The sequence below is a fragment of the Scyliorhinus torazame genome, chromosome 21 (assembly GCF_047496885.1).
Source record: "Scyliorhinus torazame isolate Kashiwa2021f chromosome 21, sScyTor2.1, whole genome shotgun sequence".
Classification (NCBI taxonomy): Eukaryota; Metazoa; Chordata; class Chondrichthyes; order Carcharhiniformes; family Scyliorhinidae; genus Scyliorhinus; species Scyliorhinus torazame.
The window spans coordinates 66,519,545-66,534,206 of record NC_092727.1 but is presented as its reverse complement, the minus strand read 5'-3'; the positions used below and the strand labels follow the sequence as shown (position 1 = coordinate 66,534,206).

General features: G+C 45.5%; 1 protein-coding gene across 1 annotated transcript in view; it reads left to right on the top strand.

The window, feature by feature from the left end:
- LOC140398329 (parathyroid hormone/parathyroid hormone-related peptide receptor-like) overlaps positions 1-14,662 on the top strand; it is a 275,848-nt gene that overhangs the window by 95,209 nt on the left and 165,977 nt on the right. Inside the window, exon 7 of the mRNA XM_072486901.1 lies at positions 9,815-9,875. Coding sequence (XP_072343002.1) covers positions 9,815-9,875 — 61 coding nt within the window. The remainder of the gene's footprint in view (positions 1-9,814; positions 9,876-14,662) is intronic.

The window sequence follows — 14,662 nt, the reverse complement described above, 5'->3', positions numbered from 1 at the left end:
TTGTAATCTCCTTTGTTTAAGCACAAAACACTAGTGCTTGATTTTACCTTCTCACCCTCCATCTGTATTTTAAATTCCACCATATTGTGATCGCTCCTTCCGAGAGGATCCCTAACTATGAGATCCTGAATCAATCCTGTCTCATTACACAGGACCAGATCTAGGACCGCTTGTTCCCTCGTAGGTTCCATTACATACTGTTCGAGGAAACTATCGCGGATACATTCTATAAACTCCTCCTCAAGGCTGCCTTGACCGACCTGGTTAAACCAATCGACATGTAGATTAAAATCCCCCATGATAACTGCTGTACCATTTCTACATGCATCCGTTATTTCTTTGTTTATTGCCTGCCCCACCATAATGTTACTATTTGGTGGCCTATAGACTACTCCTATCAGTGACTTTTTCGCCTTACTATTCCTGATTTCCACCCAAATGGATTCAACCTTATCCTTCATAGCACCGATGTCATCCCTTACTGTTGCCCGGATGTCATCCTTAAATAACAGAGCTACACCACCTCCCTTACCATCCACTCTGTCCTTCCGAATAGTTTGATACCCTTGGATATTTAACTCCCAGTCGTGACCATCCTTTAATCATGTTTCAGTAATGGTCACTAAATCATAGTCATTCACGATGATTTGCGCCATCAACTCATTTACCTTATTCCGAATACTACGAGCATTCAGGTAAAGTACACTTATGTTGGCTTTTTTACCTCTGTTCTGAATCTTAACACCTCAATCAGTAACCTCTCCTAAGTTATATTTCCTCTTAACCTTTCTCCTAATTTTCCTTGTCGTTGAACCCATATGTTCATGTAACAACCTGCTTACCATTAATGTTTTCACTTCCCGTTTTATTCCTTTTAGTATTCCTGGTCCTGTTCACTGAGCTCCCCTCAGTCACTGTACCTTGTACTGTCGCCATTTTTGATTTTAGACTATGGCTTCTCTGCCTTACACTTTCCCCCTTACTGCCTTTTGTTTCTGTCCCTGTTTTACTACCTTCCAACTTCCTGCTTCGGTTCCCATCCCCCTGCCACATTAGTTTAAACCCTCCCCAACAGCTCTAGCAAACACCCCCCCTAGGACATCGGTTCCAGTCCTGTCCAGGTGCAGACCATCCGGTTTGTACTGGTCCCACCTCCACCAGAATCGGTTCCAATGTCCCAGGAATTTGAATCCCTCCCTCTTGCACCATCTCTCGAGCCACGCATTCATCCTATCTATCCTGACATTCCTACTCTGACTAGCTTGTGGCACTGGTAGCAATCCTGAGATTACTACCTTTGAGGTCCTACTTTTTAGTTTAACTCCTAACTCCCAAAATTCAGCTTGTAGGACCGCGTCCCATTTTTTACCTATATCGTTGGTGCCTATGTGCACCACGACAGCTGGCTGTTCACCCCTCCCCCCCCCCCAGAATGTCCTGCAACCACTCCAAGACATCCTTGACCCTTGCACCAGGGAGGAGTCTCGATTCCGTCCACAGAACCGCCTGTCTATTCCCCTTACAATTGAGTCCCCTATCACTATAGCCCTGCCATTCTTCTTCCTGCCCAGCTGCGCAGCAGAGCCAGCCATGGTGCCATGAACCTGGCTGCTGCTGCCTTCCGCTGGTGAGCCATCTCCCTCAACAGTATCCAAAGCGGTATATCTGTTTTGCAAGGAGATGACCGCAGAGGACACCTGCACTGCCTTCCTACTCTTGCTCTGTCTTTTGGTCACCCATTTTCTATCTCCCTCAGTACCTTTCACCTGCGGTATGACCAACTCGCTAAACGTGCTATCCACAACGTCCTCAGCATCGCGGATGCTCCAAAGTGAGTCCATCCGCAGCTCCAGAGCCGTCAAGCGGTCTAACAGGAGCTGCAACTGGACACACTTCTTGCATGTGAAGGAGCCAGGGACAGTGGACGTGTCCCTGAGCTCCCACATCGTACACGAGGAGCATGACACGGGTCTGAGATCTCCTGCCATGTCTTAAACCTTCGGTTAACTTCAACAATTACAATTTACAAAAAAATAAAATAAACAACGAAGAAAAAAAAATATCAATATACCAATGAAAAGAAAAAGAAAACAGAAACAACTACTTACCAGTCACTGACCTCGAGCCTTCCTCTTGATTTTCACAGCGGTTGTTTTTTTTGGTTAGAGGAGGGGGTAGGGAGGGAAACACTGAAGAAGTGTTTCGGGTTTAAGTGTCACTTGACAACAACTCCTCCACAAACTACCTTCAAATTAGGGTGACCACGACAGAGGTATGCTAATTTCCCTTGCAACACCAATCAGCAGCTCCACTCTACTGCCCTCTGCTGGATGCTCGCCTTCACGCGAACAGCTAGGGTCTCTAGCTCAAGTACACCTTCAATTTAGGGTGACTACGACAGAGGTATGCAAATTTCCCTTGCAACACCAATCAGCAGCTCCACTCTACTGCCCTCTGCTGGATGCTTGTCTTCACTCGAACAGCTAGGGTCTCTAGCTCAGGTACACCTTCAATTTAGGGTGACCACGACAGAGGTATGCAAATTTCCCTTGCAACACCAATCAGCAGCTCCGCTCTACTGCCTTCTGTAGCAACACTTTCAATCAATATGGACATTCTATTTCCCTTCAAAATTACCCACTGCCCCTTCACGTGTTTCATAGAGTTATAGATTCATAGAGGTTTAGAGCATGAAAAACAGGCCCGTCGGCCCAACTTGTCCATGCCGTCCAGTTTTTATCACTAATCCAGTCCCAATTGCCCGCATTTGGCTCATATCCTTCTATACCCAGCTTTCCCATATAACTGTACAAATGCTTTTTAAAAGAGAAAGTTGTACCCGCCTCTACTACTGCCTCTGGCAGCTCATTCCAGACACTCACCACCTTCTGTGTGAAAAAATTGCTCTTCTGGACCCTTTTGTGTCTCTCCCCTCTCACCTTGAACCTATGCTCCGTAGTTTAGACTCCCCTACCTTTAGGAAAAGATGTTGACTTATCTATGTCCCTCATTATTTTATAGACCTCTATAAGATCACCCCTAGGCCTCCTACACTCCGGGGAAAAAGTCCCAGTCTATCCAGCCTCGCCTTACAACTCAAACCATCAAGTCCCGGTAACGTCCTAGTAAATCTTTTCTGCACTCTCTCTAGTTTTATAATATCCTTTCTATAATATTTCATTGAAACTTTTATTTTTGTGATTCATAGGAACATAGGGACAGGAGTAGGCAATTTACCCACTCGAGTCTGCTCCACCAATTAAATCATGGCTGATCTTCTACCTCAAGGCCATTTTCCTCCAGTATCCCCATATCCCCGATATCTTTGATATTTAGATATTAAATCAGAAATGATATAAACAATATGTGTGAGGTCATCCTGTCCCTCCGTATTGCAACATTCTGCAGCCTCAATCCATTTAAATGATATTTCCCTCATTATACTCCATCTGCCAATTTTTGCTTAGCTTACCTGTTTGTGTCCTCATCGCCACTTGCTTTCCTATCTTTATATCTTTGCATCATCAGCAAGTTTGGCCACGATACACTCAATCCCTTCACCTAAATTATTAATATAGATTGTATTTAGTTGAGACCCCAGTACTGATCCCTGTGCCAATCTACTAGTTGCAGCTTGCCAACCTGCAAATGTCCCAGCTATCCTGTTTCCTGTTAGTTAGCCAATCTTTTATCCATGCTAATATATCACCCCCAAAATCATTACCACTTCTTAGAACAGAACCATAGAATTCCGACAGTGCAGACAGTGGACCCAAGGAAAGGGAATTCATTGAATGTTTACAGGAGGGCTTTTTGGAACAGCTTGTGATGGAGCCCACGAGGGAACAGGCCATTCTGGACTTAGTGTTATGTAATGAGCCAGACTTGATTAAAGATCTTAAAGTAAGGGAGCACTTAGGAGGCAGTGATCATAATATGGTAGAATTCAATCTCCAAATTTGAAAGAAAGAAGGTTGAATCAGATGTAAAGGTGTTACAGTTAAATAAAGGTAACTACAGGGGCATGAGGGAGGAACTGACGAAAATCGACTGGGAGCAGAGCCTAGGGGGAAAGACAGTAGAACAGCAATGGCAGGAGTTTCTGGGAGTAATTGAGGACACAGTACAGAGGTTCATCCCAAAGAAAAGAAAGGTTATCAGAGGGGGGATTAGGCAGCCATGGCTGACAAAGGAAATTAGGGAATGCATCAAAGCAAAAGAGAAAGCCTATAATGTGGCAAAGAGTAGTGGGAAGTCAGAAGATTGGGAAGGCTACAAAAACAAACAGGGGATAACAAAGAGAGAAATAAGGAAAGAGAGGATCAAATTTGAAAGTAGGCTAGCCAGTAACCTTAGGAATGATAGTAAAAGTTTCTTTAAATACATTAAAAACAAACGGGAGGCAAAAGTTGACATTGGGCCACTCCAAAATGACGCTGGTAATTTTGTGATGGGAGCCAAGGAAATAGCTGAGGAACTAAATAAGTACTTTGCGTCAGTCTTCACAGTAGAAGGCATGAGTAATATCCCACCAATTCCGGAGAGTCAGGGGACAGAGTTGAATATGGTAGCCATCACAAAGGAGAAAGTGCTAGAGAAACTAAAAGGTCTAAAAATTGATCAATCTCCGGGCCCAGGTGGGCTACATCCTAGAGTTCTAAAGGAGATAGCTGAAGAAATAGTGGAGGCGTTAGTTATGATCTTTCAAAAGTCACTGGAGTCAGGAAAAGTCCCAGAAGATTGGAAGATCGCTGTTGTAACCCCCCTGTTCAAGAAGGGAACAAGGAAAAAGATGGAAAATTATAGGCCAATTAGCCTAACCTCGGTTGTTGGCAAGATTCTAGAATCCATTGTTAAGGATGAGATTTCTAAATTCTTGGAAGTGCAGGGTCGGATTAGGACAAGTCAGCATGGATTTAGTAAGGGGAGGTCGTGCCTGACAAACCTGTTAGAGTTCTTTGAAGAGATAACAAATAGGTTAGACCAAGGAGAGCCAATGGATGTTATCTATCTTGACTTCCAAAAGGCCTTTGATAAGGTGCCTCACGGGAGATTGCTGAGTAAAATAAGGGCCCATGGTATTCGAGGCAAGGTACTAACATGGATTGACGATTGGCTGTCAGGCAGAAGGCAGAGAGTTGGGATAAAAGGTTCTTTTTCGGAATGGCAACCGGTGACGAGTGGTGTGCCGCAGGGTTCAGTGTTGGGGCCACAGCTGTTCTCCTTATATATTAACGACCTAGATGACGGGACTGGGGGCATTCTGGCTAAGTTTGCCGATGATACAAAGATAGGTGGAGGGGCAGGTAGTATGGAGGAGGTGGGGAGGCTGCAGAAAGATTTAGACAGTTTAGGAGAGTGGTCCAAGAAATGGCTGATGAAATTCAACGTGGGCAAGTGCGAGGTCTTGCACTTTGGAAAAAAGAATAGAGGCATGGACTATTTTCTAAACGGTGACAAAATTCATAATGCTGAAGTGCAAAGGGACTTGGGAGTCCTAGTCCAGGATTCTCTAAAGGTAAACTTGCAGGTTGAGTCCGTAATTAAGAAAGCAAATGCAATGTTGTCATTTATCTCAAGAGGCTTGGAATACAAAAGCAGGGATGTACTTCTGAAGCTTTATAAAGCATTAGTTAGGCCCCATTTAGAATACTGTGAGCAATTTTGGGCCCCACACCTCAGGAAGGACATACTGGCACTGGAGCGGGTCCAGTGGAGATTCACACGGATGATCCCAGGAATGGTAGGCCTAACATACGATGAACGTCTGAGGATCCTGGGATTATATTCATTGGAGTTTAGGAGGTTGAGGGGAGATCTAATAGAAACTTACAAGATAATGAATGGCTTAGATAGGGTGGATGTAGGGAAGTTGTTTCCATTAGCAGGGGAGACTAGGACGCGGGGGCACAGCCTTAGAATAAAAGGGAGTCACTTTAGAACAGAGATGAGGAGAAATTTCTTCAGCCAGAGAGTGTGGGTCTGTGGAATTCATTGCCACAGAGGGCGGTGGAGGCCGGGACGTTGAGTGTCTTTAAGACAGAAGTTGATAAATTCTTGATTTCTCGAGGAATTAAGGGCTATGGAGAGAGAGCGGGTAAATGGAGTTGAAATCAGCCATGATTGAATGGTGGAGTGGACTCGATGGGCCGAATGGCCTTACTTCCGCTCCTATGTCTTATGGTCATATGGTGTAATAAAGAGTCTTCTGTGTTTTTTTCAGTTTCCCTCTACCTTGACCACAATTGCTGGTGCACTCACGTTTGTACACACTGGCCCTTCCTGCCTCACTCTGGTTATCATTACCCACATCGTTACTCTCCACTATTATAGAATCATAGAATCCCTACCACCAGAAGGAGGCCATTCAACCCAATTAATCTGCACCGACCCTCTGAAAGAGTTCGTCACCCAAGCTCAGTCCCCCACCCTATCCCATTTACCTCTTAATCTAACCTACACATCCTTTTGGATATTTAGGGGCAACTTAGCATAGACAATCTACCTGAACTGCACATCTTTGGGCTATGGGAGGAAACTGGAGCACCTGGAGGAAACCCCCACGCAGACACGGGGAGAACGTACAAACTCTACACAGACAATGACCCAAGGCCGGAATTAAACCTGGGTCCCTGATACTGAGGCAGCAGCGCTAACCACTGTGCCACCATGCCACCCTTTAACTTTCTAAATGTTAACTCTCTCCTTCGCTATTTAGTTTAATGCCCTCTGTACAGTCCGATTTATACAATTCACCAGGACACTGGGCCCAGCACAATCCCAACGGTGCTGGTGCAGCTCGGGGAACCACACAGTAGAGGTTGAGGCTGTTTTTTCAGTGTGATTAGAACTGATGTCTCACAGGGTTCAGTTCTGGAACCACTTCTATTCACTATGTATGTCATTGATTTAGATAAAGGGCTAGGAGGAATTGTGTTGAAAGTTGCAGATAATGCCAACATTGAAATGCAGATAATTCTTCAGCAGATCAAAGAAGATTGCAAAGGGATGTTAATAAGGTCAGGAAGGGGATCCAAAGCAGAGACATAATAATAATAATCGCTTATTGTCACAAGTAAGCTTCAATGAAGTTACTGTGAAAAGCCCCTAGTCACCACTTTCCGGCACCTGTTCGGGGAGGCCAGTAGGGGAATTCAGGATGGAATGTTACATTTTGGTTAAAAAGCTGCAGCAATAGCCAGACTGTGAATGAGAGTAGACCGAGCGTTGGGGGAGAGCAAAGGGATTGGGAGGCACAACATGAAAGAACATTAACGGCAGGTTGATGAGGTTCTAGGTTTTGTCACAGGAAGTTCAGAGCATAAAATTCAAGAGATAATGATGAGCTGATGTCAACCCCTCTTCAGTGTTCAGTTACAGCATTGAATGCAATATAGAGAGAACAGAGATGCTTTGGAGAGGATATTTCACACAGAGTCATGAGGCTGGGAATTCACTTTCAGGCTAAGTGAGAGAGGCAAAAACTCTGGCTGGAATTCTCCAGCCGTTGCGACTCACTTTTCCCATCGGCAGAGCACCCCTGCCCATGAGTTTCCTGATGGTGTGGGGGGGCTTCAATGGGAAACCCCATTAACAAGTGGTGGGAATATAGAATCCCACCGCCAGCGAATGGCACGCCGTTGGGAAACACGTGGCTGGGGACCGGAGAATCCCGCCCATCGGACCATTCAAGATCAGGGGCGAAATTCTCCGGTATCGGCGCGATGTCCGCCGACTGGGGCCCAAAACGGCGCAAATCAGTCGGGCATCGCGCCGCCCCAAAGGTGCGGAAACCTCCACATCTTGGGGGGCCGAGCCCCAACCTTAAGGGGCTAGGCCCGCGCCGGACTAATTTCCGCCCCGCCAGCTGGCGGAAAAGGCCTTTGGTGCCCCGCCAGCTGGCGGGGAAATGACATCTCCGGACGGCGCATGCGCGGGAGCGTTAGCGGCCGGTCACGGCATCCCCGCGCATGCGCTGTGGAGGGAGTCTCTTCCGCCTCCTCCATGGTGGAGACCGTGGCGAAGGCGGAAGGAAAAGAGTGCCCCCATGGCACAGGCCCGCCCGCGGATCGGTGGGCCCCGATCGTGGGCCAGGCCACCGTGGGGGCACCAACCGGGGCCACATCGCCCCGCGCCCCCCCAGGACCCCGGAGCCCGCCCGCGCCGCCTTGTCCCGCCGGTAAGATAGGTGGTTTAATCCACGCCGGCGGGACAGGCATTCCAGCAGCGGGACTTCTTGCTCATGTGGGGGATACACACTGGGATGGATTCGTTGGCCAAATGGTCTGTTCCTCATTGTAAGTTCTATATATTCCTATACATTTCTAATATCACTTCTATCAGCTTGTATAAAATGTGTAGAAGCTAAAAACTCAACATCAACCAAGACTCTGCTGCCTAAGCCCGAACTAGCACCAAGTCTCATTCACCCATCATCCCTGTGCTCGCATACCTATGCTGCATTTTATGTCACTTATGCTAAATATATGCAAGTGAGTAATGTATCAAGGTTTGCTGATGTTACAAAGTGAGGTGGAAAGGCAAACCGTCGGGCAGACATAGGCTACAAAGTGATAAGGACAGGTTAAGTGACTGGGCAACAGGATAGTAGATGGAATACAGTCTTGGAAAGTGTGAAGTTATTCATTTTGGTTGCTAATAAATTGCGTGGGGCTTTGGTGGGATCACATCTGGAATATGTGTGTAATTTTGGTCTCCATCTTTAAGAAAAGATATTCTTACATTAGAGGTAATACAATGAAGGTTCACTAAAGACAGGGGGCTTGGCCAATGATGAGAGGCTAAGTAAATTGGGTTTATATTCTCTGGAGTTTAGAAGAATGAGAGGAAATCTCATTGAAACCTACAAGGTTTTGCAGGGGCGTGATAAAGTAAATGCCTCGAGGATATTTTATCCCGTGGTGGTATCTAGAACTAGAGGCACAGTCTCAGGATAAGGAGCTGATCATTTAGGAGATAAGGAATCTTTGGAATTCTCTACAACAGAGAGTTGTGGATGCTCCATTGTTGAATAGATTTAAAGCTGTGGGATCGAGAGGTTTCTGGTTTGAAGGAATTAAGGGGTACGGGGAGCGGGTGAGAAAATGGAGTTGAAACCCAAGATCAGCCATGAATGTATTGAATGGCAGAACAGGCTCGATGGACCGAGTAGTCCACTCCTGCTCCGATTTCTTGTATATCCTGTGCTCTTAATTGGGATTTCACTTGAACACATACGAGGAAACATTTGCTGAAACTAGAGTGCGGTTGGATTTGGAGGTGAATGCTTGTGATGTTTCACACTGTAAATAAATGTCAGACTGAGTAAAGTTTGGCTCCAGTACCATCCTTCACCGCTGGCTTTTTGGACTATAACAACTGGCACTGTTTAAGCAATGCCTCGATTTTAAAAAAATTCCATCCTTGTTTACAAATCCTTCCAAGGCTCACCCTCCCAATCTCTGCAATCTCTTCCAGCTTTAAAATCCTCAAATTTATCTGCCCTACTTCAATTCTGTCCTCTTGAACATTCCCGATTTTAATTGTTCCACCATTGAGGGATGTGCCCTTAGCTGACTGAGCCCTTCAACTCTGTAATTCCCTCTTTAAACCTCCCTGTTCTCCTTTGAGACATTCGTTAAACCATACCACCAGTATTATTTCCTTATGGACCAGGTCATGTTCAGTAACACCCCTTGTCGTGTTTCACAACCATTAAAGTTGCTATATAACTACATTTTTGTTGTTGTTAGCTGCTGTGTGTACTGAATGGTGGATTTGAGATCTCTGACAGCTGTTTCTGAATTGTCCCCAGGTGTTCCAGCTGTGGTGGTGGCTGTATGGGCAAGTGCCAGGGCATCGCTAGCTGATACACAGTATGTACTCTCTTGATTCCAACAGCAGAGGTGTTATGTAGGCTTTAATGAATGCCTGGGACTGCCTAAATATTGGAGCAGTGTAAAGTCTTTGAAAGCTGGCTGGTCAACTCTGGTTCAGTCCAAAGCCTGATGTGGGTGGGGCATTTAGAGCACATAATTGTACCGTGGTAGTACCGTGGTACTCCGGGTAGTACTGAAGGAGTGCTGCACTGTTGGATGAGATGTTATCACAGAACCTTTACAGTGCACAAGGAGGCCATTTGGCCTATCAAGTCTGCACTGTCTCTCTGCAAAAGCATTCTCCCAGTCCCACTCCTCTGCCGTATCCCCATGATGTGGCACATTCTCTATTTTCAGATAACAATCCAATTCACTTTTGAGCACCTCGATTGAACGAGCCTGCACCATCCTCTCAGGAAGTTCATTCCAGACTCCAACCACCCTCTGGATGAAAACATTTTTCTTCACATCACTTCTACTCCTTTTGCCAATTGTTTTGAATTATTTTGTCCCATGTCTAAGAATCTAAGGGATTCTATAGCGGTATTCAAAGATGACCAGGGGATTTCTCCCTGATGCCTTGGCCAATATTTATCCCTTAGCCTTCAATAAAATTATCAGGTTAGTTATCACAGTGTTGTTTCTGGGAGCTCGCTATGTGCAGGCTCCTCCATTTCCAACATGACCACAACGATGTTGCAAAACACATTTCAAAAGTATTTCATTGGCTGTACTTCGCTTTGGAATATGCTGAGGCTTTGAAAGGCTTGGTAGAAGTGCAATTGTTTTCTTTATTAGGTGAATAGAGAGGAGACACCAGAAGCAAAAGGTCTCTATTCTCTCTCTAGTTTTAATTACCCTGGGAGCTGAGATGAGATCACTGTCACAGGGACACAGAAAAGGCCAGTTAATCCACCCCTCACTGAGCTTGTCTTTCTGTATTTAATCCCCGCATTTCATTTTTCTTCTTCTCCCCCTTTCCCTTCATGGTCCATTCAATCAGGAATACATTCAAATCTTCCGTGTTCACTGATGACAGTTTGCTTCACCGTTAAGGCAACTCTTGAGGGATTCTGGTTTTGTTCAAGGTGCCTCCTGACATTATTGAAAAAAATCTCCAGTCAGGGTCAGTCACCATTCCTGTCTCCCCTTTTATTAGTTCTGTTATCATTCACGGAGAGTAAATTGTGCAGAGAAATGGACTTCAGGCACCTGTGTGGGGATTGGGAATGGAACAAAACTGGGGTCGCAGTCTTTTCTGTGAAGAAGAAAAAAAGAGTTCTCCCTAGTCTCCTGGTCAATATTTCTCCGTTTTGTTACTGAATCTGATTATGTGAACATTGCCACATTCCTTGGTAGGATCTCATGTGCCACATAGAATCATAGAATCCTTATAGCCATTCGGCCCATTGAGTCTACACCAATCATTTGAAAGACCACCAGGCCCAAATAGGCCCAAAACACGCCCTATTATTCCAACCCCACCCTAAGGGTCAATTTAGCAAGGCCAATCCACCAAACTTGCACATTGTTGAACTGTGGGAGGAAACCAGAGCACTTGAATCAGCTCCTGAATAAGAAAATAGCTCCTGACTAGGAAAATAGCTCTCCTACTACGGAGGCATTTGAACTCTTTAACTCACTTGATATCTCAGAAAATGAAGTTAAAAATAAGCATGAAAATGTAATGGAAAGATTTGACTCTCATTGCAAAAAACAGGTCAATGAGGTGTATGAGATATGCATTTTGAACAAAAGGTGCAGCTAAAAGGTGAATCTTTTGACTCTTTTCTAACTAATTTCAGGCTCTGAGCGCAATCCTGTAATTTTTCCTCAATTACTGAATCAATCTTGCATGACCAAGTTGCGTTTGGCATATTTGAAGAGCAAATGCGGGAACATTCATTAAGAAAACCAAACTTAACTTTAGAAGAAGCCATCAACCTCTGTAAAGCAAGTAAGCAAGCCACCAGTGAATATGCTGAATTCAGATCCCATAATAAAGGTGCAAACTTCAGCAGCGTGGTCAGCGCCATTGCCTCTGTGACGCAGTTTAAAACGAATCACGCTGCAGCAGGTAGCCGTTTTGTGCATGCGCAGGTAAGAAAGAAAAGCAAAATGGACATTCGACATTCTGCCCATCGCACTTTGAAAAAGACGCGAACCGGAAGTTGACCGATTTGCACATGCGCACGAGAGGTTTATGCATGATGTCACCAACGTGATGACATGTACACGCTGTGGACACTCCCACTTAAAGCAACACTATCTTGCATTTGGGAGAAGGTGTACAACATGTAACAAACTCAATCATTTTGCTACAAAATTTAACACAACAAAACAGCCGAAACAATTAAAAAAGGCATTTCAACAGCATAAAAAAGTCAACACGATACAAAACAAGGAAGAAGAAGAAAACATTTTAAAATCAAAGATTGATCTCACTATGCCTACTTCACTGGACTACTTCATAATAGAAGCAATCACTAAAACAAATGGAAACGATACTGCTGATAAACCAATCAGGCAACTATCCGACAGAAATAAAGATTGGATAAAAACATTGATCATAAATGGATCAGCGGTACAATTTAAATTGGCACACACACTAATTTGATAACTGGGGCGAAATTCTCCCGAAACGGCGCGATGTCCGCCGACTGGCGCCCAAAACGGCGCCAATCAGACGGGCATCGCGCCCTTGGGGGCCGAGCCCCAACATTGAGGGGCTAGGCCGACGCCGGAGGAATTTCCGCCCCACCATCTGGCAGAAATGGCCTTTGTTGCCCCGCCAGCTGGCGCGGAAATGACATCCCCGGGCGGCGCATGCGCAGGAGCGTCAGCGGCCGCTGACCGTTTCCCACGCATGCGCAGTGGAGGGAGTCTCTTCCGCCTCCGCCATGGTGGAGACCGTGGCGGAGGCGGAAGGGAAAGAGTGCCCCCACGGCACAGGGCCGCCCGCGGATCGGTGGGCCCCGATCGCGGGCCAGGCCACTGTGCAGGCACCCCCCGGGGTCAGATCGCCCCGCGCCCCCCCCAGGACCCCGGAGCCCGCCCACGCCACCTCGTCCTGCCGTTCAAAAGGTGGTTTAATCCACGCCGGCGGGACAGGCAATTTATCGGCGGGACTTCGGCCCATCCGGGCCGGAGAATCCAGCGGGGGGGCCCGCCAACCGGTGAGGCCCGATTCCCGCCCCCGCCGAATATCCGGTACCGGAGACTTCGGCAACCGGCGGGGGCGGGATTCACGGCAGCCCCCGGCGATTCTCCAACCCGGCGGGGGGTCGGAGAATGACGCCCCAGAATCGGATTGGGCAAAGTAGCAACCCACCCAAAATATAAAAAGACCCATTGTAGATTAACAGACTATAATGGAAATGAAATAGCAACAAAAGTTTCATGCTACCTCATAGTTCAGAGTGGTGACATTAGAATTCCACTTGATGTTGAAATTGTGGATGACACAAAATCCTCACTTATTAGAGTAGATGCATGTATCCAGCTAAACCTGATGCAGAGAATTCACACTGCCAACTCTTTCCCTGATTTGAAAGATTTAGTACTTGCGGATACGTTATCCAGAGCCACAATGCACGAGGATAACAAAGCTGTTGACGTTGTACTCGGTATTGAAGCACAAGCCAACGTCATCACAGCAGTGCTACCTGTCACAGATACTAAACTACAAATAATCAAGGCAGAAACTCTACGAGAGATGACACTTCAACAAGTGATACAATATCTACGTACTGACTGGCCTAAAGGTAAATGTGCAAACTTTTGCAACGTCAAAGAAGACCTGACAACAATAGACAACTTTCTATTGAAAGGGGACCACATTGTAATTCCATCATGTCTTAGATAAGACATTCTCACACAAATCCATGAAGAACATCAAGGCATTGAGAAATGTAGAAGAAGTGCACGGCAATCGGTGTATTGGCTGGAAATCAACAAGGATATAGACAACTACATTCAACAGTGTTGGATATGCCAAATGCACCAACCGACACAATATAAGCAGACCTTGGTGGAAAGCGAACTAGTTACTCAACCATGGACAAAAGTCGCCATAGACATATTTTACTTTCAACGCTGTGATTATTTGATAATCATTTAGTATTACTCAAATTTTCCAGAGGTTATCAAATTATCTGACTCAACAACGCATTCAGTTGTCAGGGCAACAAAAAATGCATTTGCCAGTCATAGCATACCAGTTACTGTTGTCACAGACAATGGACCGTGTTTTAGCAGCCTGGAATGACTATAACTTCATACATGTAACTTGCTGCCCACTAGACCCGCAGGCAAACTGGAAAGCTGAGAAAGGGATGGGAATTCTAAAATAGCTTCTCAAAAAAGCTATGGAGGACAGAAAGGCCTTTGATTTAGCACTGTCAGCACAACTAGTGATGGGATGAAGAATATGTGCTATGTTACCAACTCTAATAGTTCCAAACAAAGTCATGCATAAAAAAATGCAGCAACTGAAGATTAAGCAAAAGAAGTATTATGATAAAACTCCAAATCACATCTACACTCAAAGAACATATTGTACACATTTGTAATCCTGAAGGTGGATGGATGGACATTGCAAAAATACTCAATGAATTCACACCAAGATCATACGTGATCAGAAGAGAACCTGGAAAGATTTTTTGTCGAAATAGAAGAGATCTCTTGAAACTCAAACAATCTGTTACATTCACAGAATCAGCTACCACGAGTCAACAGCTCATATTTCCTACAAATTACTTTCCAAAAGCTATGTTGTCAAATGT